The sequence below is a fragment of the Mytilus galloprovincialis genome, chromosome 1, assembly GCF_965363235.1.
Source record: "Mytilus galloprovincialis chromosome 1, xbMytGall1.hap1.1, whole genome shotgun sequence".
Lineage (NCBI taxonomy): Eukaryota > Metazoa > Mollusca > Bivalvia > Mytilida > Mytilidae > Mytilus > Mytilus galloprovincialis.
The window spans coordinates 117859589-117883922 of record NC_134838.1 but is presented as its reverse complement, the minus strand read 5'-3'; the positions used below and the strand labels follow the sequence as shown (position 1 = coordinate 117883922).

General features: G+C 31.8%; 3 protein-coding genes across 5 annotated transcripts in view; 1 reads left to right on the top strand and 2 right to left on the bottom strand.

Annotated features, from left to right (window-relative positions):
- Positions 1-24334, bottom strand: part of LOC143054309 (eukaryotic translation elongation factor 1 epsilon-1-like) — a 228125-nt gene that overhangs the window by 144226 nt on the left and 59565 nt on the right. The gene's annotated exons all lie outside the window — the stretch shown is intronic.
- LOC143054315 (large ribosomal subunit protein mL55-like) lies at positions 1294-6126 on the bottom strand. The gene is made up of 3 exons (XM_076227284.1): positions 6049-6126; positions 1900-2104; positions 1294-1466 (listed from the first exon to the last, which is right to left on the bottom strand). The coding sequence occupies exons 1-3, from the start codon at positions 6063-6065 to the stop codon at positions 1311-1313; spliced, it is 378 nt and encodes a 125-aa protein (XP_076083399.1). The 5' UTR covers positions 6066-6126; the 3' UTR covers positions 1294-1310.
- On the top strand, positions 6242-15316 carry LOC143054282 (cystinosin-like). 3 transcript variants are annotated; one of them, XM_076227246.1, is made up of 9 exons: positions 6242-6388; positions 7448-7541; positions 8004-8210; positions 8569-8709; positions 9143-9242; positions 9954-10073; positions 10942-10965; positions 12187-12304; positions 14583-15316. In XM_076227246.1, the coding sequence occupies exons 1-9, from the start codon at positions 6334-6336 to the stop codon at positions 14768-14770; spliced, it is 1047 nt and encodes a 348-aa protein (XP_076083361.1). In that variant the 5' UTR covers positions 6242-6333; the 3' UTR covers positions 14771-15316. The 3 variants fall into 3 exon arrangements, with proteins under 3 accessions (XP_076083361.1, XP_076083353.1, XP_076083370.1); XM_076227238.1 differs by having other exon boundaries at positions 6243-6388; positions 10942-11112; XM_076227255.1 differs by lacking the exon at positions 10942-10965 and having other exon boundaries at positions 6243-6388.

The window sequence follows — 24334 nt, the reverse complement described above, 5'->3', positions numbered from 1 at the left end:
ATAACTTTAAAAGTTTAATGTTTATCACTTTTCCACAAAATGTTACCACGGTATGATGAACACTGGCATACATTCCTGTATACCTTATTTATTATAAATTACCAAATATACGTGTCTTATTACTTACTTTAACTGAAGAAAAAATGTCACTTACAGATAAAATAATAAAGCATGCAAACAAGAGTAAAAAATGCCTTGCTTGAAAAGTTTGTTTATTTGTTTGCTCAAACATTGTAATTAAGATTGACACCTTAATTCAATAAGTAGGGTGAGTATTACAGTCTGTTTATTATATACAAAAGTTTGATTGGTCAATGAATACTAAATAGTTTCCAATATAATATCCATTGTCCAATCAACTCTTTTTTATATATTAAACAGACTGTTACTCTGCCTATCAAGCAAGAAAGGCATTTAAACTTTGATTTGCATGCTTTATTATTTAAACTGTAAAAACAATTATTAATCATGTATGACAGACACTGCAGAAGATTAAAAATCTACACAAGATATGAGAAATGCGGGTCTTGTACCTTCTAAAATTAAAGCTTTATATCAATTCATGTAATTATTGTTGCAGTTGTTTGATTATCATCCATATGTCTTGCATTCTGAGACACAAACCAAAAAGATATTCATGTTTCAGGTCCATTTCATGTACCATAAATGTTTCAAAAAGGCAACAGTAGCTAACCAATCATGGATGATACTCATTGACATATCCAGGGGGGGTTGGGGTTTCGGGGGATGGACCACCCTTTTTTTTGGACGATCAATGCATTTGAATGGGGACATGTGGTTGGAACCCCCCCCCCCCTTTGTCCTGGGTTGGGAACCCCCTTTTTAAAATGACTGGATCCGCCACTGATAATGTTGTAAACTCAAGTCCATTTCTAATATATAAACAAAAAACTTTCATCACAACCCTCAAAAGTGTCCAAAGATGATTTACCTAGAGCTATTTTGTTATTATTCAAATAAAAAGACATGTGTGAGCCAAGTCTGTGTTCTATGTTGAAGACCCTACTTTGACCTATAATGGTTAACTTTTACAAATTGTGACTTGGATGGAGAGTTGTCTCATTGGCACTCATACCACATCTTCTTATTTCTATTGAGAATAAATTAAAATCACAGGAGCCAAATGTGAATGGTCTTGCTCTTATCAAAGCCTTTCAAAAAAAAGATCATTTCATAAAGGCTTTGAATTTTGTACATTGTAGTTTTTGTCCACCTCAACGGAATTTGCAATATATATGAAAAGTAAAAATAAGAATCTAAATATTAAAAAAGTATTTTAGTAGATTATTTTATTTTTTCTTATTTTTCCATAAATACTGATATTTGTTCATACTAAAGTCCTCCTCATTTCCATCATCTTTCACTTCTATTTTCCTTATCTTTGTCCTTCTTTTCAGTCTCTTTTTCCTGTCTTCTTCAGACAATGTTTCCACATCTAATGGCAACTGTAAATAAACATCAGAGCAATGATTTAATACATCAGTTCAAAATATAATCATTAATTGTTTAACACGGCTATAAACTTAAAATGAAGCATTAAGATTTAGTCTTGTCATATAGTGAATTTTTAATTATTACTGTAATAACTAAGGATTAACTGACTGACTTACAAATGATTAGAAGTGTAGTGTATTGTCTTTGTTTTTATGTAAACTTGTTCTATGATTAGTACTGTAACAAGTCTGTTGGGGTTGATATAGCCAACTGGGACAATCATCACTTGAAAATCAACTCCACAAGAACAAAATAATAATCACTTATAATTTCATGCAAAATGAGTTTAGTTCACATGTACATGTATATGATAATATATGTGCATTTCTACAATTATTTGTTTTCACAATCATTATATATTTGGCAATATATAACAGAAATTACCTTTATTATTCTTCTAGGTTCATGATATCTTATATTAATTGTTGCTCCATCTGGTAAAACTAAAGTGGTAGGATACATTTGTCTAAAGATAGATCTCTTCACACGACATACAGATGTTCTATTGGAATTCTGACGACTTGAGATCATTACTGTCTGTAGTGGTAAGTTGAAGAAGGAACATTTTTGACAAAGGTTTAATGTGTTCCTGCAAATAAAAAACTTTATAATACTTCATTCTAATTTGTGTGCAATTATGAAAGTGGTAAAAATTATAACAGAATTTTAAATAAATGATTAAATGATGAAAGCAAGAAGATATAAAAACAAGTCATATGAATTTTTATCCTACAGCTTTGCCTGAGAAAAAAAAATTGTTTTGCAAACTTGCCATGCATGTTATTGCGAACCCTATCATAGTTTTCCATAGATTCACCTGCAAGTTACCTGTCCATTTAAACTTTTGTAAGTTCTATTGTCCCATTGAACAAATACAACAGGTATTGTTCTCTGTATAGTTTATTTGATGGGACCTTTAAATTTCTTCCAAGAGAAATCTATCACTCATTGTACCCACTGAGCTATTAAACTTAAAGAAGTACTTACTTAGCTCAACTGTTTATGGATGACTTAGTACCTACTGTCAGTACTGAACAGAGGGTACCTCAAATGACTGAAAAACACTGTTATTAATCGAATAACAGTTGTAATGACCGAATAACACTTGAAATTTTAATATTAGCACATATTGGTGACTTTTAAACATTAATTATTAAATAATATTATATATTATAAGTGTATTTGATAACCTAAAAATGATATATAAAAAGAAGGTAAGTTCATAAAGATCATCCTTATAAATATAGTGTTTACATTCAACATGGCAACCAAGGAGAACTCATATATACCATGTGACATGGTCGCCATGTTGGATGTACAAATGTACACACTTATTGACACTATATTTATAATCTTTATGAATTTACCTGTTTGCTGTAAATCATTTTAAGTTATCAAATACACTTATAATATACTTTTCAAATAAATAAACAATATATCACCAATAAAATTGAGCATCAGTCTATAAATTTGCAGATTTGGACTGTTTGTGTACTGCAAAAGTAGAGTCAAAGATGGCGGTATACCATAAAAAGTCACCAATATGTGCTAATATTAAAATTTCAAGTGTTATTTGGATAATAACAGTGTTATATGGTCATTGGTATTACCCCCTGTAGTCAGATGCAATTTTGACACACAACCAAAAGACTTAATGCTATGGTCTTTTACTTTTTTAGATTCGAGCGTCACTGATGGGTCTTTTGAAGACGAAATGTGCGGCTGGCGTATATATACAAAATTTAGTCATGGTATCCTGTGTCTTCCCTAGAAAATTTCTCATGCATGGTGGGTCCATGGTTAACTTGCAACGCGGCCCTTCTTTTTTCAGATCTATTCACACTACATAATGTATATATTAAAAGCCATATACATGGTTCTTGGCTCTTTCTTTTGGGTTTATGCACAAACCATTTGACCATGAAAATCAATACACAAACCGGAAACAGTCGGAAATTCAACACAAATTGACAGAAAAAAAGTTAACAAAGAACAAATAAAACACAAAAACAGTATTGTAGTCATTTATTTTCAACAAAAACTTTGTATTCAAGGATTTATGTAGGTTTGGCAATCACCAACGTAGTTTTGACCAGGAAATTCACTCCTGAACACTTCTCTCAAGCTTGGATTTTTCCTCTGGTCTCGGGATCTCGCTTATAAGTCGGTACCCCTCTCTTGATTCTGAATTTTACTCCCAAACTTTCGACTTATAAGCGAGTATCTACGGTATCAATCTAATTGTTTTATTAAAGTTACAGCAATTCATACAAATCATGCAACTCTAAGTATTTATCACAGTCTTCACAGATGATAGGAATAAATGAAAGCCCTTGAGTTACAAACAATAATAAAAATAATCCAGTCTGCAATAGTTATTTACAAATTAATATCAGGTACACATTATTTTGTTGATATTTTCCTCTGTTTTGTCAAAACAAAAGCTTCCTCCGTTGGTCCTTCAATTGATATATGCATTAAACAGTTCAGCAATTTTTTACATAGTCTGTTTCTCAAGGTTGTTTTCACTCTGTTCAAACTGGAGAAGGTTGAATTTCAACTTCAGGGCTTTGCTCAAAGTGATGATTTTCATGATCTGTCGGACTACAATACACCTTATCGCTATTTAGTCCATTCCGGGAAAAACAGTCATTTATACAACTTCCTGTTTTGGGTCACCGGCTGAAAAATGGAGGTCATCAGTAGTGAGCTGAGGGAGAAAAAAACTTAGAAAGTGATCATCAAGAAACTTTGATATAGTATGATCCACTTTTTTCGAAATTAAAATTGAAGTAAAAAAATATTTTGTTTGAAGTATTTACGGTAGTTTAAACAGGTCTCATTAAAAAGTATCATGCATGGTGAATTGTTTAAACAGGGTCCCAGATAGCTTCAACTGGATGAAAAAGTTATTTTTAGAACTTATCCGGAATGGAATAAATAGCGATTAGGTGTATTTATCGAAGGAGCCTACTTTTCTAACCAACTTGTCAGAAAAGTAGGGCCAGTAATACGACTTTTCTTTGATGGTTGCTTTGACATGGTTGTTGAAATGATGATTGTTCTTCGAAATTTGCAGATATAATGGTTTCATCATCAACAGCAAGTTGTTGAATACAACTTTGAGTGTCATCATTACTTCAGACATTTTTAATACAGGAAATAATAAAATAAAGTATAGTTGCGTTAATTACAGAAGTCGTCACTGACTTATACCTGACATACGACGGGTGACATTTTTGGCAATTACCTATTTGGAAGCTAAGCTGACATTTTATTTCATGAAAATTAACTATCAATTTCAATACACCCCTCTTTGATTTATTTATAACGATTCATAATTGTAAAATTCCTATCTTGCCGAAGTAAAAGAAATTTAGCCCCACTTGTTTAAAAATGGTAAATGGGGCCGCTAATTAGCTTGTGACCCATTGAAATAAAAATAGAACAACACATTTTATTAAAAAAACAATTATTCCGTAAATTATCAAATCTTATACATTTTTCATATACAGACTGTCTTTTACTCGGCCCGGTGATGTGTATTCTTTGATAAAATCAATCACTGTGACTAATCTAAAAATATCTTTTTGTTATGACCAATCAAAAAATAGTTCATCGACGTTCTATGACTTTTTATAAACTGTTGAAGAAACTGAGAAAATTATTTTAAAAAATATACGTTGTTCATTCTCGGTGAAATTACGTTAGTTTTATAAACTAACCTGACCAAGATTATACATTTCAAAGACCTCTGTTAAACAACGATGTCAAAAACCTGTTTTAATAGTTAGCCACGGCACAGGTAAAAGTCAATTTACAGAAAAGGTTAAAACTTTTTATAATTTTTTTCTTCACAGAAAGTACTTTAGCATTGGAGATTAATTTGACTATTTATTTATTAGCTATCTGGCAACTTCTATTATGTAACTGAAGTCTAGAAGTATAACGCACTAATTAGGAAGGTTGTAAAATATCGAAACACGCTACATGATGCATCCAATTATCAGTCGGATGAGTTTAAATCACCTGTGGATATTTGTTACTTGCCACTTCACTTTCAAAATATCGATAATAAATATTTTACACAGCTACGATTTTCACACATAGCGGGATGCATAGCGGCAATGATGAAAGCATGGCGGTCGAAATTGATGTGTAGCGGTACCGCTATGCTTGAATAGCCTAGGGAAAACACTGGTATCTATGATGAGTTACATCGCCTTACTGCCTTATTGCTATTTGTCCGCCATTACTGGACATCGTGAAGATTCCTGTAAATTTTTGATATAACAATAGAAAACTATCCTAGACCTATCTATTAACTGGGACCCCAAAGCCAAAGGACAAAAAATGCAATATTCTGCAACTGTTTTCTGACATATAATTTGGACCATGAAATGCAAGATATAATTAGTTTATGGTAGAAGAAAGACTATTTTCAAGAACTGAAAGATTTTTTCATAAGATGAAGTCTTGCGTGAATATGGTACAATGAGAATTAACAAATTAAAAAGTTTGTTGTCATTTCACCTCAATAAGGCAGCCATGTTTGTAATTTGTCTACTTCCGGTTTTATATCATTGCAAAAAAATCGTTTATAGGCTCAATTTAGAGTACGTATTCTTATCTAGTCTAACTAGAACTACTTGTTTGTAAATAATTGTCATAATTTAGAGAAAACAAATAATAATTTATATAGAAAATAATTAGCTTATATCATGTACAAAAATATAATGTCATGTGACAAATCATGTGTGCAGGTGTGTTTACATCTAACATGTGAAAATGTGACAGCTATAGAAGTTTGAACACCTTATGATGGCTATATTTTCAGTAACCACTGTGTGCTTTGTCGCTTTTATAGTTAGAGGTAAATTGTATACATATTTGAGGTTCCAATATATTTAAAAAGGAATTTTAATACAAATTTAAATTGTTTTATTTGATCAAGGATTTGTATAGTGATAAAGAAAACCAAATCATTTGTATAGAATTTGTAAAGTGTCTTACTATACAAATCCTTCAGAAAACTTTGTAAACTCCACTTCAAAAAGCAACAGCACTTTTAATGAACAATCATATGTCAATACGAAATTAAAACATAAAAGTTTTTTTTATTGAATTTTTTGTTTTTATGTTTTGATGCTTGAATCCAGGTTAAAGGGAAAGTGAATTATAAGTTTGAATATATATTGTCATCTTTTGTAACTCGAATAATTCAGTGTCCTCCATCCACTGCCGTTTCTCATTAGTTTGATTGTAAGTGACAGGCATTTATGGAGTGATAGTCATGATAGTTATGATAGTAGTGGTAGGAATTAAATGACTGGATTATTTTGGTTAAATGAAGTGTATATATTATTTGAAAAGATGTTTGATTGAAATGTATGCTATTTATAATGTATGTGTATAAAGAATAAAACAGTCTGCAAATTTGTAACTTATTTTCTAAAAATTTAAAATATCCTTATAATACATTTAGTTATCAAAGGTACCAGGATTATAATTTAGTACGCCAGACGCGCGTTTCGTCTACATAAGACTCATCAGTGACGCTCAAATCAAAATATTTATAAAGCCAAACAAGTACAAAGTTGAAGAGCATTGAGGATCCAAAATTCCAAAAAGTTGTGCCAAATATGGCTAAGGTAATCTATGCCTGGGATAAGAAAATCCTTAGTTTTTCGAAACATTCAAATTTTTGTAAACAGGAAATTTATAAATATGACCACATTATTGATATTCATGTCAACACCGAAGTGTTGACTACTGGGCTGGTGATACCCTCAGGGACGAAACGTCCACCAGCAGTGAAAACATTCCATTGTTCTACTAACATTACTAACATCTGTTCTACAGCTACTGCTATTTTAAGCGTTTATTATACTTTCTATATGAATTGTAATTTAATGGTTTCCTTTTTTTATAGGATGTACAGGTACAGGTTTACCATCTTTGACATTCTCCAAGACTGATATACAACTTGCTGTTGATTCTACTGAGCAATTAACACTAACTCCACAGTAAGTTAAAATTGAACAGTTGATTTTACAAACACATTTCTACATGTAGTAAGTGAAAACTTGTCATATGACATTAAAACACTCTCTCCATAGCAAGTTAAAACTCTGGAATGACACATTGGGAAAATCATTTGGAAAGGGCTTGACTCATCAGATCTTTTCTAAGTACAAACACATACACTGTAGTACTGATCTAAGAGTATGCAAAGTTAACTAAATGCTACACACAATTGTTCAAAGCCCAATTCAGCTAATAAAAAAAGCCATATTTCCAGGACTTTAAAAGAGGGAGGAAAGATACAAAAGGGACAGTCAAACTCATAAATCTAAAACAAACTGACAACGCCATGGCTAAAAATGAAAAAGACAAACAAACAACAGCACACATGACACAACATTTAAAGGATTACTAGAATATGTATACAATGTATGTATGTAATATGTCCAAATTTTTTTTTACAGATCACACATCATTGAAGATGCAACTATTTTATTTATGTATGAAAGTGGTAAAGACACTTCTTACAAAGAGAAGCATAATTTAATAGTACCAGTACCTAATGTTATAATACATGGAAACACAACAAAAGGCGTGAAGGTCAATATAACAGCAGTAACTGCAGGGCATCTGACGTTACGAGTCAATTCATCATCGCCAGAAATAGAAAAGTATGGATGTTACTTATATGAGTATAAAATAAATATGCATATACATGTATGTAGTCACAAAAAAACAGAACATTTGTTACAGAGATTTTTTTGTTACTTTTTGAAGATAGTACAAGCAAACACTTAGCTTTTGTTGCATGCAGAAATTAATTTGTGTGAAGGAATATTTGGAAAAAAAAAGAAAAAAACAAAACATTTGATACCCATAATAACAACATTTGATATGTCCTTATATGATCTTATATACAGTAATGGAAATTTTATTTTACTTACACTACAGTTGAAGGTTTACCTGGTTGGTTATAATTTTTATGACATCAAACACATTAAAACTTTTGTTCTATTTTATCTATTACAGCTTAGAGAAATGTTTTGTAAGAATAACATTAGTACATAATAAAGCTCTAGTTATTATCAATGCTGTTATTGGATGGATATACTTTGTTGCATGGTCAATCTCATTTTATCCACAAGTTATCTCCAACTGGAAAAGAAAAAGGTATAGTTTTTTCAATGGAAAACTTCAATTAATATAAAATTAAGAAAGGAAATGGGGAATGTGTTAAAGAGACAACAACCCGACCATAGAGCAGACAACATCCAACGGTCACCAATGGGTCTTCAATGCAGGGAGAAACTCCAGCACCCAAGGAGTCCTTCAACTGGCCCCTAAAATTGTCTCTTTACTTAAGTTGATATACATTTTCTTGTCAAGAGCTAGTAGTTGAGTCTCAATTTTATTTGACTATTCAAGCAAATTTGCATATCAACATTTAAAAAACTTTACAGCTGCAATAAACATAAAACTTACTAGACCTCCAGCTAGGTCAAACAAAAAGAAAAGTTCTCAAAATTTATTTACAGCTTTCTGTGTAAGCATGTTAAGAGGAAACAAATAATGATTTTACAAAATGATTCTTCCTTTTTTTCAGTGTCGTTGGACTGAACTTTGACTTTCTAGCTTACAACCTAACTGGATTCCTTGCCTATGGATTTTTCAATGTTGGAATGTTTTGGGTAGTTGGTGTGAAGGTATGGTTTATGTGTATAATATGAATAAGCTTACATAAAAAAATTAAACTTAGTTCACATGTTCCCTATATCGTCGCTGGGCTTCCAAAATATTGTAACTAACTAATTTAAAAAAAAAATATCGAAAATAGGCTTTGAAAATTTGGTCGAAATGCATGCTTCCAAAATGTTGTATGTGAACTTGAACATTTTTTTTAAATGGCAGTGAAATAAAAACTTTGATATATTGGATTACCCCAAAAACTTAATTTATTATCACGGAAATAAAGAAATGTACAAGTAATTGATTTCCAAAGCCATTATACAACAACTTTCAAGTTTACATTCAACATTTTGGATGTAAACTTTACAAACAACTGAGATTGGCAATTTTGTAACATGTCTTATTTTAAATGTTTTGATTGGTTTAATGGTATACTATTTTGGAATATCAAAGATTTCCTTCCACCAAAACGATTTGTATCAAAAAGTAGCTTAGCCAAAAAATTCTTTGTTCTACATTTTGGAAGCGCAGCGACGATATGATATGACCTTTCTAATCTTTATGTCAAATTTGAACCCCATTTTACAGTCCACTGAATATAGAAAATGATATTGCAAGTGGAGCATTCATGTATCTTGGACACATTCTTGTTTCTTTTAATACTCACTTGTTTTCATGTTTATTATATGTATTGAAGTTAATGTATGATTATTTACTTGTGTTTACAGAAAGAATATGCTGATGCACATCCAAGGGGAATTAATCCAGTACAGCTAAATGATGTTATATTTACAATACATGCAGTGTTTGTCACTATTATAACTATATTCCAGTGCACAGTGTATGAGGTATGTCCATTTTTGCTTTTATTTGTAAAAAAGAATAAAAACTTAGTCAGTTTTTAAAATGGAAAATATATTTCACTGAAGTCAATTCACAGTTTTAACAAATTGACAACATGTTGCATTAAAAAAAAAAGGAGTTACTGCCCTTCAATTAAATGTTTATATTTTTTGTCTATTTTCTACAAAACCATAATAGAACGTTGGATGAAAGACTTTCAATGTTTTAATTTTTTACTTGTCTAAAAGAATTGGAGAAACATACAAAGAGATCTTTTTGAAATAAAACAACAGTACATTCTAATACAACGAGTGCACACACGATTACCTTATGGTAAAAATCAAGTTATTTAAATGCCCAAAAAGGTGCAAGCCAGGACCGACCATGCATGGGCTGTATAGCCAGTCAAGGTTGTTAAAAACTTCCATCATCTTCACACAATTTTATGTTTTTTTGCATTCTCGTTTCCTATATGTGTACTACAAAAAACCGTTTTTTGGAAAAGAATAGCAAAATGCTCTACAGGTAAACGAGGAGAAAGCCAAAATTCAACATAACAACTAAGGGGTAGAGAGAGGGATTGATTTGTTGGCAATCATACCACATCTCCCTTTTTTGTATAAAACAAATAGTAGATGTTGAATGACCATTCTTGAAAGGTAAGTCAAAGCTTTTGTACAATACCATGTTATGATAAAACAATTCTGACCTTTTTATATCAACAATATATGTTTTATCGACATAATAAAGGTATATTGACATCGGACTGCATCCTAGGTTATTGTACTTTCCTCAGGTGGATAAAATGTATTAAATTCATCAAAAAGGCTAAAATTGTATAGTTCACTGTATTTTATTTGATTATCTTTTCAGAGAGGTGGACAGAAGATATCCAAAGTTAGTTTGTTTTTAGTGATAGGTGCATGGTTGTTTATATTGGTGTCATTATTTGTAACCGTAGGGAAAGTTATAACATGGCTGACGTATCTGTACTACTTCTCCTACGTCAAGTTAGGAGTAACTCTTATAAAATATGTTCCTCAGGTAAGCATGCCTCACATATCTATACATCTATGTCAAGTTAGGAGTTAATAATATAATGTATCATATGGTCTTCAGTTAATCATTGCTAAGTAAAAATTGTATGATGTGAATTACGAGAATCTTAAGCCACATGTAGGGTAAAAAGCATTTAACAGCATCTTTGAAATAACAATGCATTAGGGTTCTTTAGTTGTCCAATGGACCAAGTCAAATATTTTAATACAACCTACTTTAAAAATTTCTTGTCTGGACAATGCATAACTTTTATCTTTGAATGGTAATTGTTATACTCCTTTGATATTTAATGTTTCCATATTTCCGTGAGATTTATGCTGCGTTCACACGTAATTAGAATTCGATTCAAATTAACTTATTCAAATTAGTTTAATTCGCATTAGAAACATTTTACATACAAACGTAAATTCTAATTCGAATTGCAATGCGTGTCAACTTTGTTGTCTGAACGACGTTAACTTTTAATTCGAATGAACAAAAATGGATTTCTAATGCGATTTAGCCAATGAATCAATTCAAATTAATAAGTATGAGTGTTTGAACGCCATTAGCGAATGCAATTCGCATTCGATTCAAATTCAATTCAAATTAAATGTACCCGGTATGTGTGAACGAGGCATAACTTTTAATACAGAACTTTTTTACAAAATGAGAACATTTTTTTTTTGTAAACCAACTACATAATTTTGTTCAGGTTTCAACCAAGATGCCAAGGATGTTTGGTCTTTCCACCTGTGTATAGACATGATATTTTTTTCTAATATCATAACACCAATTATAACTGTTTAAAATAATCAACTAATGAATCTTGTCTTCTTAAACAGGTACTGTTAATTCACAAATTATTGCGAAATTTTTATAAATGCAAATAATGCTACTGAGTGAGTATTGCAATGATAGGAACTCACATTATGATATCTGATTGATACATTTGAAAGCAGTTTTTCATGAAATCGCAATATTTAATCTCACATTTTTGTCCATTCTACAAAAATTGCAATAATTTCTAAATTTAGATTAACAATAATTAATGATTTGTACTTATTTTTTTTGAAATAGGCATATATGAATTTCAAGAGAAAAAGCACTGAAGGTTGGAGTATTGGAAATGTTATCTTAGATTTTACTGGCGGATCATTTAGTTTGTTACAGATGTTCTTATTGGCTTACAATAGTGGTAAGTTTATTTTTAAAACTCTACTCCCAAGGAAAGAGGTATATGGGTTTACCTCTGCATACCTGTCAACCTGTGACGATGAAAATGCAGGTCATGACCTGCATTGAAGAATCAAATCTCAGGTCATAACGCGTACAAACTTTTTCGAGCTGAATTTCAGTATTTAAAAATTTATGGTACATTTTCTTATAATGTATATCAAAGATACCAAAACATCAATGCATGTTCACTTTGTTAAGTCATTTTAAATCTTATTAAATATTATTTCATTGCACTTTTAAAGATTTTTATAAATTTGTGTATTTCAGTCTTATGTGCTTTACTTTTTGAGAAAAAATACTACAATCATCAAACACTAGAATTTAATGTAATTCTTAAATGATTGAGACTATTGACTATGTAGCTAATATCCATATTATTTTTCATTTAAATAGGAAATTAGACTATGAGAAAATATAGTAATACAGTTAAGGGAAGTATAAATGTAAAAAATAATTTTCAACTTTTAAAAAAAAAATGTATAAAGGTATAAAAATAATGAAAAGTTATTTTTCAATATGTATTTGAATTTTATATTTTGAATGATTTGATCTTTTTCACCCATAAAAGGTAAATATAAGGAATAATTTTGAATGGTGACAAATAAGGGGAAGTAACTCTAGTTCAGTTTGTTCAATGGTGCAATTTATTTACGACCTAAAGCTAAGGTAATTGGTGTTAATTAACAGTGTGTTTGACACCAAAGCTGTCAAGTGAAGCCATGTACTTAATGGGTCACTTAATTTGACAGTTTTCATAGCTAGATGAACTTCCTGTTCATGGAAGAATTACGAATTTGCCGGTATTTCAAAGGAATATTACTTATGAAATCAATCTCAAGGCTAAGAAATACGGGTGAAATCGGGTCATTTTCGGAATTCCCGGGTTATTTCAATGACCCGGCGGGTGTTCTAGGTGATCCCTCAGAATTGTGAAAATCTCGGGTTACACCCGCAGAATACGGGTCAGTTGACAGGTATGCCTCTGTCTGTCCACCCATTACTCCATCTGTGTGTTCATTTGTCTATCTCATGAAAATAGTTGAGGAAAAAAAACTTGCAGCAATAAATAAGTGGATGTCTGTGACGAAAAAGTTTGGTATGGTAATTGAACTAAGCTAGTGTGTATTCTTGTGGTTGTGTTGTGTTGTTGGGTGTCTAAGTTTCACTCATGCACGGACGACAAATACCAAGTATACTCTTTAACAGGGTTACCCTTGAAATCTACTGGTAGCAGGATTCCCTTGTAGCAGGATTAAGGGAATCCTGGTCACATAAATGAATAAATGGATCCTGGTGTAGTCTGAACAAAGTCTTGTAAGTGAACATAAACATGAAGTCGAATAAAAGTTTGATACTGTATTATTAAAATCACAAAGTTACAAGTATAACACAATGAACATATAACTTCAGGCTCAACAATACGGTTCTACTCTCTACTAAATAAACGCAACTGTCCTCTCCTCACTATAAATTCTCTCTCTCCCCCTTTATCTCATGCTCCTTCTCTCTTTTATATCACTCCTACAAGCCCGCATACAAATATAGACTACTAGGGCAACCTGGCTCCTTGTAGTCTGTGCTCCCGTAATCCCAGTAATCCCGGTGCTCCATGCTCCTAGTGTTCTGTGCTCCTTACATAAATTTACTAGGGCACCATATGCAAATCATTAGGGCTCACTAGTCAAACAAAGAAATCTAAATATAACTCTTAATTAATATAATCTCTGATGATCTCTAACTGTATTAAATGGCTATGTGTGAAAATACAGATGTATGTAAACCTGATATAAACAGATAACACGCTTGACCTAACATATAAAAATGTTACATGTCCAACATTCTGCATACTGTTGATTCAGTTATGTGCATGGTAACTACTATTCATGGATTGAGGATAGAACTTTTATATAGATTGTGGGTACTGTACTTAATTTTGTGGTTTTAACATATTATATGTAATAAGAATTTGTATGTTTTTAAAAAGAAATAGAATTGTGGTTATACACCTTTACTCTTGAAATCCACAAAAACAAACAGTGTTTTATTATACAGAAAGTACAGAAATGTTTCGCTTCCAGTAAAAAGGTGATGATCATCTATGATTTTTTAAAGAAAAGATATACTGATGTATAATATGACATATCTGATTTAATGGTAGGCACAGATTACTTATTAGTTGGAGTAACATGTTATTCATCAAAATACAGATTAAAAAAAATCTGTTTGTGTTATTTCAGATGATTGGGGTTCTATATTTGGAGATCCAACAAAGTTTGGTCTTGGATTCTTTTCCATCTTATTTGACATTTTATTTATTATCCAACATTATGTGCTATACAGAGGAAGAACACCACACTATACAATTATACCAGACACAACTGAATATATTGAAAATCCTGTCAAAACTCAGGTCGCAACAGGATAAACATCAAAAAGTGAAATAACTTTTTGAAAGATATGGATCTTGTGTTTATATTTCTAAAATATTTATATGTTTATATATGTAATACTATTTTAGCATTCAATTAATCATGTTTAAAAACTCAGAGAGAAATTTTTTTTAGTAATATGAAAAAGAAGGTTGACCCATTGGTGGCCTTGTGCTGTTTTCTGAATTTTTGTCTGGTTGTTGTCTTTTTGACACATTCCCCATTTGGCATTCCCATTCTCAGTTTTAGTTTGTTGAAACTAAAAATAAAGCATTATAAAAATTGTGCCAACCTTGAAGAAAGTGCTAGAATGTTTACACCTTTGTGATCATGATAAATTCTGTATTAGAACTCATAGCTCATACTCATAAATTTATTACCTAGATCATATTTCATGTTTATTCAAGTAAAAAAATTCTGTAAAGTTCTGTTTACAAATGTCAATTAATAGTTATTTCTTGTTGAAATATTGTTGATATATGACTTCTAATGACTATCATATTGTTGTCATTCATTGTAAATGAATAAATATGTTTATTATATTTTGTGTGTGTCATGCTACTATTGAAAAACCAGATGCTCCACAGGGCGCAGCTTTATACGACCGCAGAGGTTGAACCCTGAACGGTTGGGGAAAGTATGGACAGTGAACATTCAATCTGGATTCAGATCTAAATTTGGATTGTGATTAAATAGTTGACACAGCATAGGTTTCTGACACAGAATGAATGTGGTCTAATGAACTTAAAATATTTTTTTTGCCTTTGAGCAATTCAATATGCTGTTGAAAAAATGTTTGAAGAAATTTTCTTTTTATTTATGAAATCTGAAATGAGAAAAATTTAACCCCCCCCCCCCCCCTTCCCCCCCATTTTTTTTTCACATCCCCCTTACCCTTTTTCTAAAACTGATCTCAATTCAAATTTCTAATGGAGTTTGCAACAATAACTACTCATTTAAATACATCATAAAATATTAAAATGTAAAAAAAGTGCTTGTTATCACTGAATGGTATAAAGATTGTTTTAATTTATCAGTTAGTAGTAAACGTGAATATACATTGTATATTGTGTAAAACAATGATTTAAGTTGATTCAACTACTATTCTGGACAAAGAAAGATAACTCCAATTGAAAATTTCTTGCTATTGCGCAATATTGTGCAATTAGATATTTCTTGCTATTGCACAATACTGTGTAATTAAAAATACTTGCTATTGCACAACACTGTGCAATTGAAGATTTCTTGCTATTGCACAATACTGTGCAATTGAAGATTTCTTGCTATTGCTGAATACTGTGCAATTGAAAATTTCTTGCTATTGCACAATATTTAATATAATAATTTTGGATCCTGATTTGGACCGACTTGAAAACTGGACCCATAACCAAAAATCTAAGTACATTTTTAGATTCAGCATATCAAAGAACCTCAAGGATTCAAATTTTGTTAAAATCAAACTAAGTTTAATTTTGGACCCTTTGGACTTTAATGTAGACCAATTTGAAAACCAGACCAAAAATTAAGAATCTACATACACAGTTAGATACAGCATATCAAAGAACCCAAATTATTCTATTTTTGATGAAATCAAACAAAGTTTAATTTTGGACCCTTTGGGCACCTTATTCCTAAACTGTTGGGACCAAAACTCCCAAAATCAATTCCAGCCTTCCTTTTATGGTCATAAACTTTGCGTTTAAATTTCATAGATTTCTATGTACTTATACTAAAGTTATGGTGCGAAAACCAAGAAAAATGCTTACTTGGGCCCCCTTTTGGCCCCTAATTCCTAAACTGTTGGGACCTCAACTCCCAAAATCAATCCCAACCTTCCTTTTTCTGTTGATAAACCTTGTGTTTAAATTTCAATGATTTCTATTTACTTATACTAAAGTTATTTTGCAAAAACCAAGAATAATTCTTATTTGGGCCCTTTTTTGGCCCCTAATTCCTAAACAGTTGGAACCAAAACACCCAAAATCAATCCCATCCTTCCTTTTATTGTCATAAACTTTGTGTCAAAATATCATTGATTTCTATTTACTTCAACTAAAGTTATAGTGCGAAAACCTAGAAAATACTTATTTGGGCCCTTTTTGGCCCCTAATTCCTAAACTGTTGGGACCAAAACTTCCAAAATCAATCCCAACCTTCCTTTTATGGTCATAAACCTTGTGTTTAAATTCCATTCATTTCTATTTACTTAAACTAAAGTTATAGTGCGAAAACCAAAAGTATTCGGAATACGACGACGACGATGACAACGACTACGCTGACGCCGCCAACGTGATACCAATATACGACCAAAAAATTTTCAATTTTTGCGTCGTATAAAAATGACTGTCTTTAGACGTATGTACCAAGATCAGTTTCACTCTGACCCTAGAACTGTTGTGGTAAATGTGTTCACGGGTTCCCCTCTACATAGACTACAGATGGATACATTTATCAGCATCCCTCTGTCTTCCAGGTCAAGAGATGTGACTATTATTCGTCAAAATTGATGGTTTTTGCACCTGATGACAACTTGTACTCTTTACACCAAATATAGTTGGCTTACTGCTTATACTATACTGGAAGCAGACTTATCCACAACAACTTTACATTGTTAAATTTTTATGAGGTCAATGTCAGATGAACTGTCAAGACAAGTGTGAACAGTCAACTTATGAATCATTTTGCATACTAATAATATACAGTTGACCAATTGCTTATGGTTTTGAAAAATTAACCAAATCACAAAACCTTAACAGATCTTAACATTGACCAATGAACCATGATAATACCGTACCTTACAGACAGACATGTACACCTTACAAACATTCAAAACATAAAATGTAGTTGACATACCGCTCATAGTTATACAAGAAATGGACCTAATCAAGTAACTTGAATCTTGATTACTGATTCATGAAAAAAGGATGATGTCAGGTGAACCGTATCTTGCAGGCAATGTAATAAGTGATGAATTCCTATGACAAACAAAAGTTTTTCAAGCAGTAAAAACCCATGAAAATGAGGTCCACGACCATAGACAAGACAGAAGTAAATGTCATTACATAAGGCATAAATATTTCTATAGAAATTTTAAAATAAAGGTATAAAGCATTTAGGTCTTCTACCTTTTGAAATGTAAAACTTTTTACACCAAACGTGTAGTTAAAACACCACAGCTCGATTCCTTATGTTGGACTATTTTGTGACTTTCAATGAAGACCAGACCAATCAGCTAGCAAATTGACAAAACTAATGACAAGCACGCTAGAATGAGCTATTCAAAAGATTTACAATGTAACCATTTAATTTTCAAGAGTTCATTCTTGCATAATTACGTAGTGGTTAGACATGCCAGTATAATGAACCATATTTTAGAGTGTATAAATTTAGTGGCAAACATAGCTATATCCACCACTATACATTAAAAGAATGCAATCTATTCTTTGCATTTATATTGTGGCTAAAATTTCTTAAGGCAGCCCACATAATTGTTGGGTGGTGAGGTCAACGCCCTTGAAAACAAGAATGTGTCCATAGTACACGGATGCCCCACTCCCACTATCATTTTCTATGTTCAGTGGACCGTGAAATTGGGGTCAAAACTTTAATTTGGAATTAAAATTAGAAAGATCATATCATAGGGAACATGTGTACTAAGTTTCAAGTTGATGTAACTTTAACTTCATCAAAAACTACCTTGACCAAAAACTTTAACCTGAACTTTGCACTATCATTATCTATGTTCAGTGGACCATGAAATTGGGGTCAAAACTATAATTTGGCATTAAAATTAGAAAGATCATATCATGGGGAACATGTGTATTAAGTTTCAAGTAGATTGAACTTCAGCTTCATCAAAAACTACCTCGACCAAAAACTTTAACCGGACGGACAAACGGAGGCACAGACGGATGGACGGACGAACGGAGGCACAGACCAGAAAACATAATGCCCCTCTACTATCGTAGGTCGGGCATAAAAAGTTTTAACAATAGTTCTCATCTTTCAACCAGATGCTCCGCAGGGCGCAGCTTTATACGACCGCAGAGGTTGAACCCTGAACGCTGGATTCAGCTCTAAATTTGGATTGTGATTAAATAGTTGACACAGCATAGGTTTCTGACACAGAATGAATGTGGTCTAATGAACTTAAAATACTTTTTTTTCCTTTGAGCAATTCACTATGCTGTTGAATATTAATCCTCTCAAAAAAATGTTTGAAGAAATTTTCTTTTTATTTATGAAATCTGAAATGAGAAAAATTTAACCCCCCCCCCCTATTTTTTTTTCACATCCCCTTTCCCTTTTTCCAAAACTGATCTCAATTCAAATTTCTAATGGAGTTTGCAACAATAACTACTCATTTAAATACATCATAAAATATTAAAATGTAACAAAAGGTGCTTGTTATCACTAAATGGTAAAGATTGTTTTAATTTATCAGTTGGTAGTAAAAGTGAATATACATTGTATATTGTATAAAACAATGATTTAAGTTGATTCAACTACTATTCTGGACAAAGAAAGATAACTCCAATCAATTGAAAATTTCTTGCTATTGCACAATATTGTGCAATTAGATATTTCTTGCTATTGCACAATACTGTGCAATTGAAAATATTTGCTATTGCACAATACTGTGCAATTGAAAATTTCTTGCTATTGCACAATACTGTGCAATTGAAGATTTCTTGCTATTGCTGAATACTGTGCAATTGAAAATTTCTTGCTATTGCACAATACTTAATATAATAATTTTGGATTCTGATTTGAACCATCTCGAAAACTGGGCCCATAATCAAAAATCTAAGTACATGTTTAGATTCAGCATATCAAAAAAGCTCAAGAATTCAATTTTTGTTAAAATCAAACTTAGTTTAATTTTGGACCCTTTGGACTTTAATGTAGACCAATTTGAAAACGGGACTGAAAATTAAGAATCTACATACACAGTAAGATTTGGCATATCAAAGAACCCCAATTATTCAATTTTTGATGAAATCAAACAAAGTTTAATTTGGACCCGATTTGGACCAACTTGAAAACTGGGCCAATAATTAAAAATCTAAGTACATTTTTAGATTTAGCATATCAAAGAACCCCAAGGATTCAATTTTTGTCAAAATCAAACTAAGTTTAATTTTGGACCCTTTGGACCTTATGTAGACCAATTTGAAAACAGGACCAAAAATTAAGAATCTACATACACAGTTAGATTCGGCATATCAAAGAACCCCAATTATTCAATTTTTGATGAAATCAAACGAAGTTCAATTTTGGACCCTTTGGGCCCCTTATTCCTAAACTGTTGGGACCCAAACTCCCAAAATCAAACCCAACCTTCCTTTAGTGGTCATAAACCTTGTGTTTAAATTTCATAGATTTCTATTTACTTAAACTAAAGTTATGGTGCGAAAACCAAGAATAATGCTTACTTGGGCCCCTTTTTGGCCCCTAATTCCTAAACTGTTCAGACCTCAACTCCCAAAATCAATACCAACCTTCCTTTTGTGGTCATAAACCTTGTGTTTAAATTTCATTGATTTCTATTTACTTAAACTAAAGTTATTGTGCGAAAACCAAGAATAATGCTTATTTGGGCCCTTTTTTTACCCCTAATTCCTAAACTGTTAGAACCAAAACTCCCAAAATCAATCGTAACCTTCCTTTTGTGGTCATAAACCTTGTCAAAATTTCGTAGATTTCTATTTACTTAACTTAAGCTATTGTGCGAAAACCAAGAAAATGCTTATTTGGGTCCTTTTTGGCCCCTAATTCCTAAAATGTTGGGATCAAAACTCCCAAAATCAATCCCAACCTTCCTTTTGTGGTCATAAACCTTGTGTTAAAATTTTATAGATTTCTATTCACTTTTACTAAAGTTAGAGTGCGAAAACTAAAAGTATTCGGACGACGACGACGCCAACGTGATAGCAATATACGACGAAAAATTAAAATTTTTGCGGTCGTATAAAAAGTATGGAAAACTTACCTCTCTGATTGCAAACCTATATAATCTTTTATCTATTGGAGTCGTTAACATAGTTACGATACTGTTGTCAGGTCATTAAAGATTGCATATTTTGGCGTTAATATTGATTCACTTATAGGGTCTTTGCATCGGAACTAAACACATTTATTGAAAAACCAGTTGTTGGCATGACACAGGTTATGTTCTTCTCATATATGTTATGATGGTATGATACTAAACCCCTAACGGGAAGGATTGTGCCTGATGTTCATATGATGAAATCATAATTTTTCAGTCAGTTTAATTGAAGTCTGGAGCTGGCATGTCAGTTAACTGCTAGTAGTCTGTTGTTATTTATGTATTATTGTCATTTTGTTTATTTTCTTTGGTTACATCTTCTGACATCAGACTCTGACTTCTCTTGAACTGAATTTTAATGTGCGTATTGTTATGCGTTTACTTTTCTACCTTGGCTAGAGGTATAGGGGGAGGGTTGAGATCTCACAAACATGTTTAACCCCGCCGCATTTTTGCGCCTGTCCCAAGTCAGGAGCCTCTGGCCTTGTCTTGTATTATTTTAATTTTAGTTTCTTGTGTACAATTTGGAAATTAGTATGGCGTTCATTATCACTGAACTAGTATATATTTGTTTAGGGGCCAGCTGAAGGACGCCTCCGGGTGCGGGAATTTTTCGCTACATTGAAGACCTGTTGGTGACCTTCTGCTGTTGTTTTTTTCTATGGTCGGGTTGTTGTCTCTTTGGCACATTCCCCATTTCCATTCTCAATTTTATTCCTATTTGGCCGGGGTATGTTCAGATGTCCAGGTATAATGGTGTGTAGTGACAACATGTCTGAATACTGTAAATTCAGAAATTATTGCGAGGTTTTTATTAATGCGAATAATGCGACTGAATGAGTATCGCAATAATAAAAACTCGCATTCTGATAAATGATACATATAACTGTATGCAGATTTTCCTGAAATCGCAATAGTTAATCTCGCATTTCACTCCATTCTTCAAAATTCGCAATAATAAGTGAACGCAATAATTTCTGAATTTACAGTACAATACTTGTAAGAGACTGGTAAGCATTAATAATATCTTTTACAAGGAAGCCATGTTCACTATACATCATTTAACACATTAAGTGTTGCTATTCATCAAGCATCTCTAGACAACACAATACAACAGTATATATTTTTCCTCTAGGAGTTTGTGCCTTGAACAAAGTCCAAGGCCATCTTGATTAGAAAAAGACTCATTGATTGATATTGGAAACATTTCATGAAGAAAATTTGAGAAGCAATGTTTTCAATTGGATGATTTCATTATAAACATTTAAAACATTATTCATGAAAATTAGATCAAGGTCAAGCCAACGGCTAGACAGACATATACATCTAACAATCATATGGTACACCAAATAAATGGGGCCTATTGCTTATATTATCAACCAGGTGCTCCGCAGGGCGCAGCTTTATACGACCGCAGAGGTCGAACCCTGAACAGTTGGGGCAAGTATGGACAAAACATTCAAGCGTGATACAGCTCTGAATTTGGATTGTGATCAAATTTTTGACATTACATGTTTTTTTTTTACACAAAACAAATGTCAAGATTTTACAAATCAATCAAAGATTTCTTCTTCAAACTTTTTAAATCTAAAATTAAATAGTTGATCATGACACAGCATAGGTTTCTGACACAGAACGAATGTGGTCTAATGAACTTAAAAGTTTTTTTTGCCTTTGAGCAATTCACTATGCTGTTGAATATTAATCCTCTCAAAAAAATGTTTGAAGAAATTTTCTTTTTATTTATGAAATCTGAAATGAGAAAAATTTAAACTCCCCCCCCCCCCCTTTTTTTCACATCCCCGTTTCCCTTTTTCCAAAACTGATATCAATTCAAATTTCTAATGGAGTTTGCAACAATAACTACTCTTTTAAATACATCATAAAATATTAAAATGTAACAAAAGGTGCTTGTTATCACTAAATGGTAAAGATTGTTTTAATTTATCAGTTGGTAGTAAAAGTGAATATACATTGTTTATTGTATAAAACAATAAAAAAAACTTCATCAGCAACATTTTATATTGGCAAATTTCCAATGAAGTTATTTACATAAAATTATTGGCAAATAAAAATAGAAAATGACATCATAGTCATGTCTGGCAAATGTCCAACATACATTATCTAAAAACATTTTAGATAAGATAAGGGAAAAAAAGCTTCATCAGCAACATTTTATATTGGCAAATTTCCAATGAAGTTATTTACATAAAGTTATTGGCAAATAAAAATAGAAAATGACATCATGGTCATGTCTGGCAAATTTCCAACATATATAATCAACTACTATTCTATACAAAGAAAGATAACTCCAATTGAAAATTAATTGCTATTGCACAATATTGTGCAATTAGATATTTCTTGCTATTGTGCAATACTGTGCAATTGAAAATTTCTTGCTATTGCACAATACTTGATATGGAATCCTGATTTGGACCAACTTGAAAACTGGGCCCATAATCAAAAAGCAAAGTACATGTTTAGATAAATTATATCAAATAAGCCCAAGAATTTAATTTTTTTTTTTAAATCAAACTTAGTTTAATTTTGGACCCTTTGGACCTTAATGTAGACCAATTTGAAAACTGGACCAAAAATTAAGAATCTACATACACAGTTAGATTTGGCATATCGAAGAACCCATTTATTCAATTTTTGATGAAATCAAACAAAGTTTAAATTTGGACCCCCATTAGGACCAACTTGAAAACTAGGCCAATAATTAAAAATCTAAGTTCATTTTTAAATTCAGCATATCAAAGAACCCCAAGGATTCAATTTTTGTTAAAATCAAACTAAGTTTAATTTTGGACCCTTTGGACCTTAATGTAGACCAATTTGAAAACGGGACCAAAAATTAAGAATCAACATACATAGTTAGATTCGGCATATCAAAGAACCCCAATTATTCAATTTTTGATGAAATCACACAAAGTTCAATTTTGGGCCCCTTATTCCTAAACTGTTGGGACCAAAACTCCCAAAATCAAACCCAACCTTCCTTTTATTGTCATAAACCTTGTGTTTAAATTTCATAGATTTCTAATTACTTATACTAAAGTTATGGTGCAAAAACCAAAAATAATGCTTATTTGGGCCCCTTTTTGGCCCCTAATTCATAAACTCTTGTTACCTCAACTCCAAAAATCAATCCCAACCATCCTTTTGTGGTCATAAACCTTGTGTTTAAATTTCATTGATTTCTATTTACTTATACTAAAGTTATTGTGCGAAAACCAAGAATAATGCTTATTTGGGCCCTTTTTTGGCCCTTAATTCCTAAACTGTTGGAACCAAAACTCCCAAAATCAATCCCAACCTTCCTTTTGTGGTCATAAACCTTGTGTCAAAATTTCATAGATTTCTATTCACTTAAACTAAAGTTATAGTGCGAAAACCAAGAAAATGCTTATTTAGGCCCTTTTTGGCCCCTAATTCCTAAAATGTTGGGACCAAAACTCCCAAAATCAATCCCAACCTTCCTTTTGTGGTCATAAACCTTGTGTTAAAA

Excerpts from the sequence above, each read along its gene's own strand:
- LOC143054282 (XM_076227238.1), top strand. The coding sequence starts at position 6,334 with ATGATGGCTATATTTTCAGTAACCACTGTGTGCTTTGTCGCTTTTATA. Across the intron at positions 8,211-8,568 it reads TCATCGCCAGAAATAGAAAA|CTTAGAGAAATGTTTTGTAA; the intron begins GTATGGATGTTA and ends TATCTATTACAG. Across the intron at positions 12,305-14,582 it reads CTTATTGGCTTACAATAGTG|ATGATTGGGGTTCTATATTT; the intron begins GTAAGTTTATTT and ends GTGTTATTTCAG.
- LOC143054315 (XM_076227284.1), bottom strand. Across the intron at positions 1,467-1,899 it reads AACCTAGAAGAATAATAAAG|TTGCCATTAGATGTGGAAAC; the intron begins GTAATTTCTGTT and ends GTTTATTTACAG.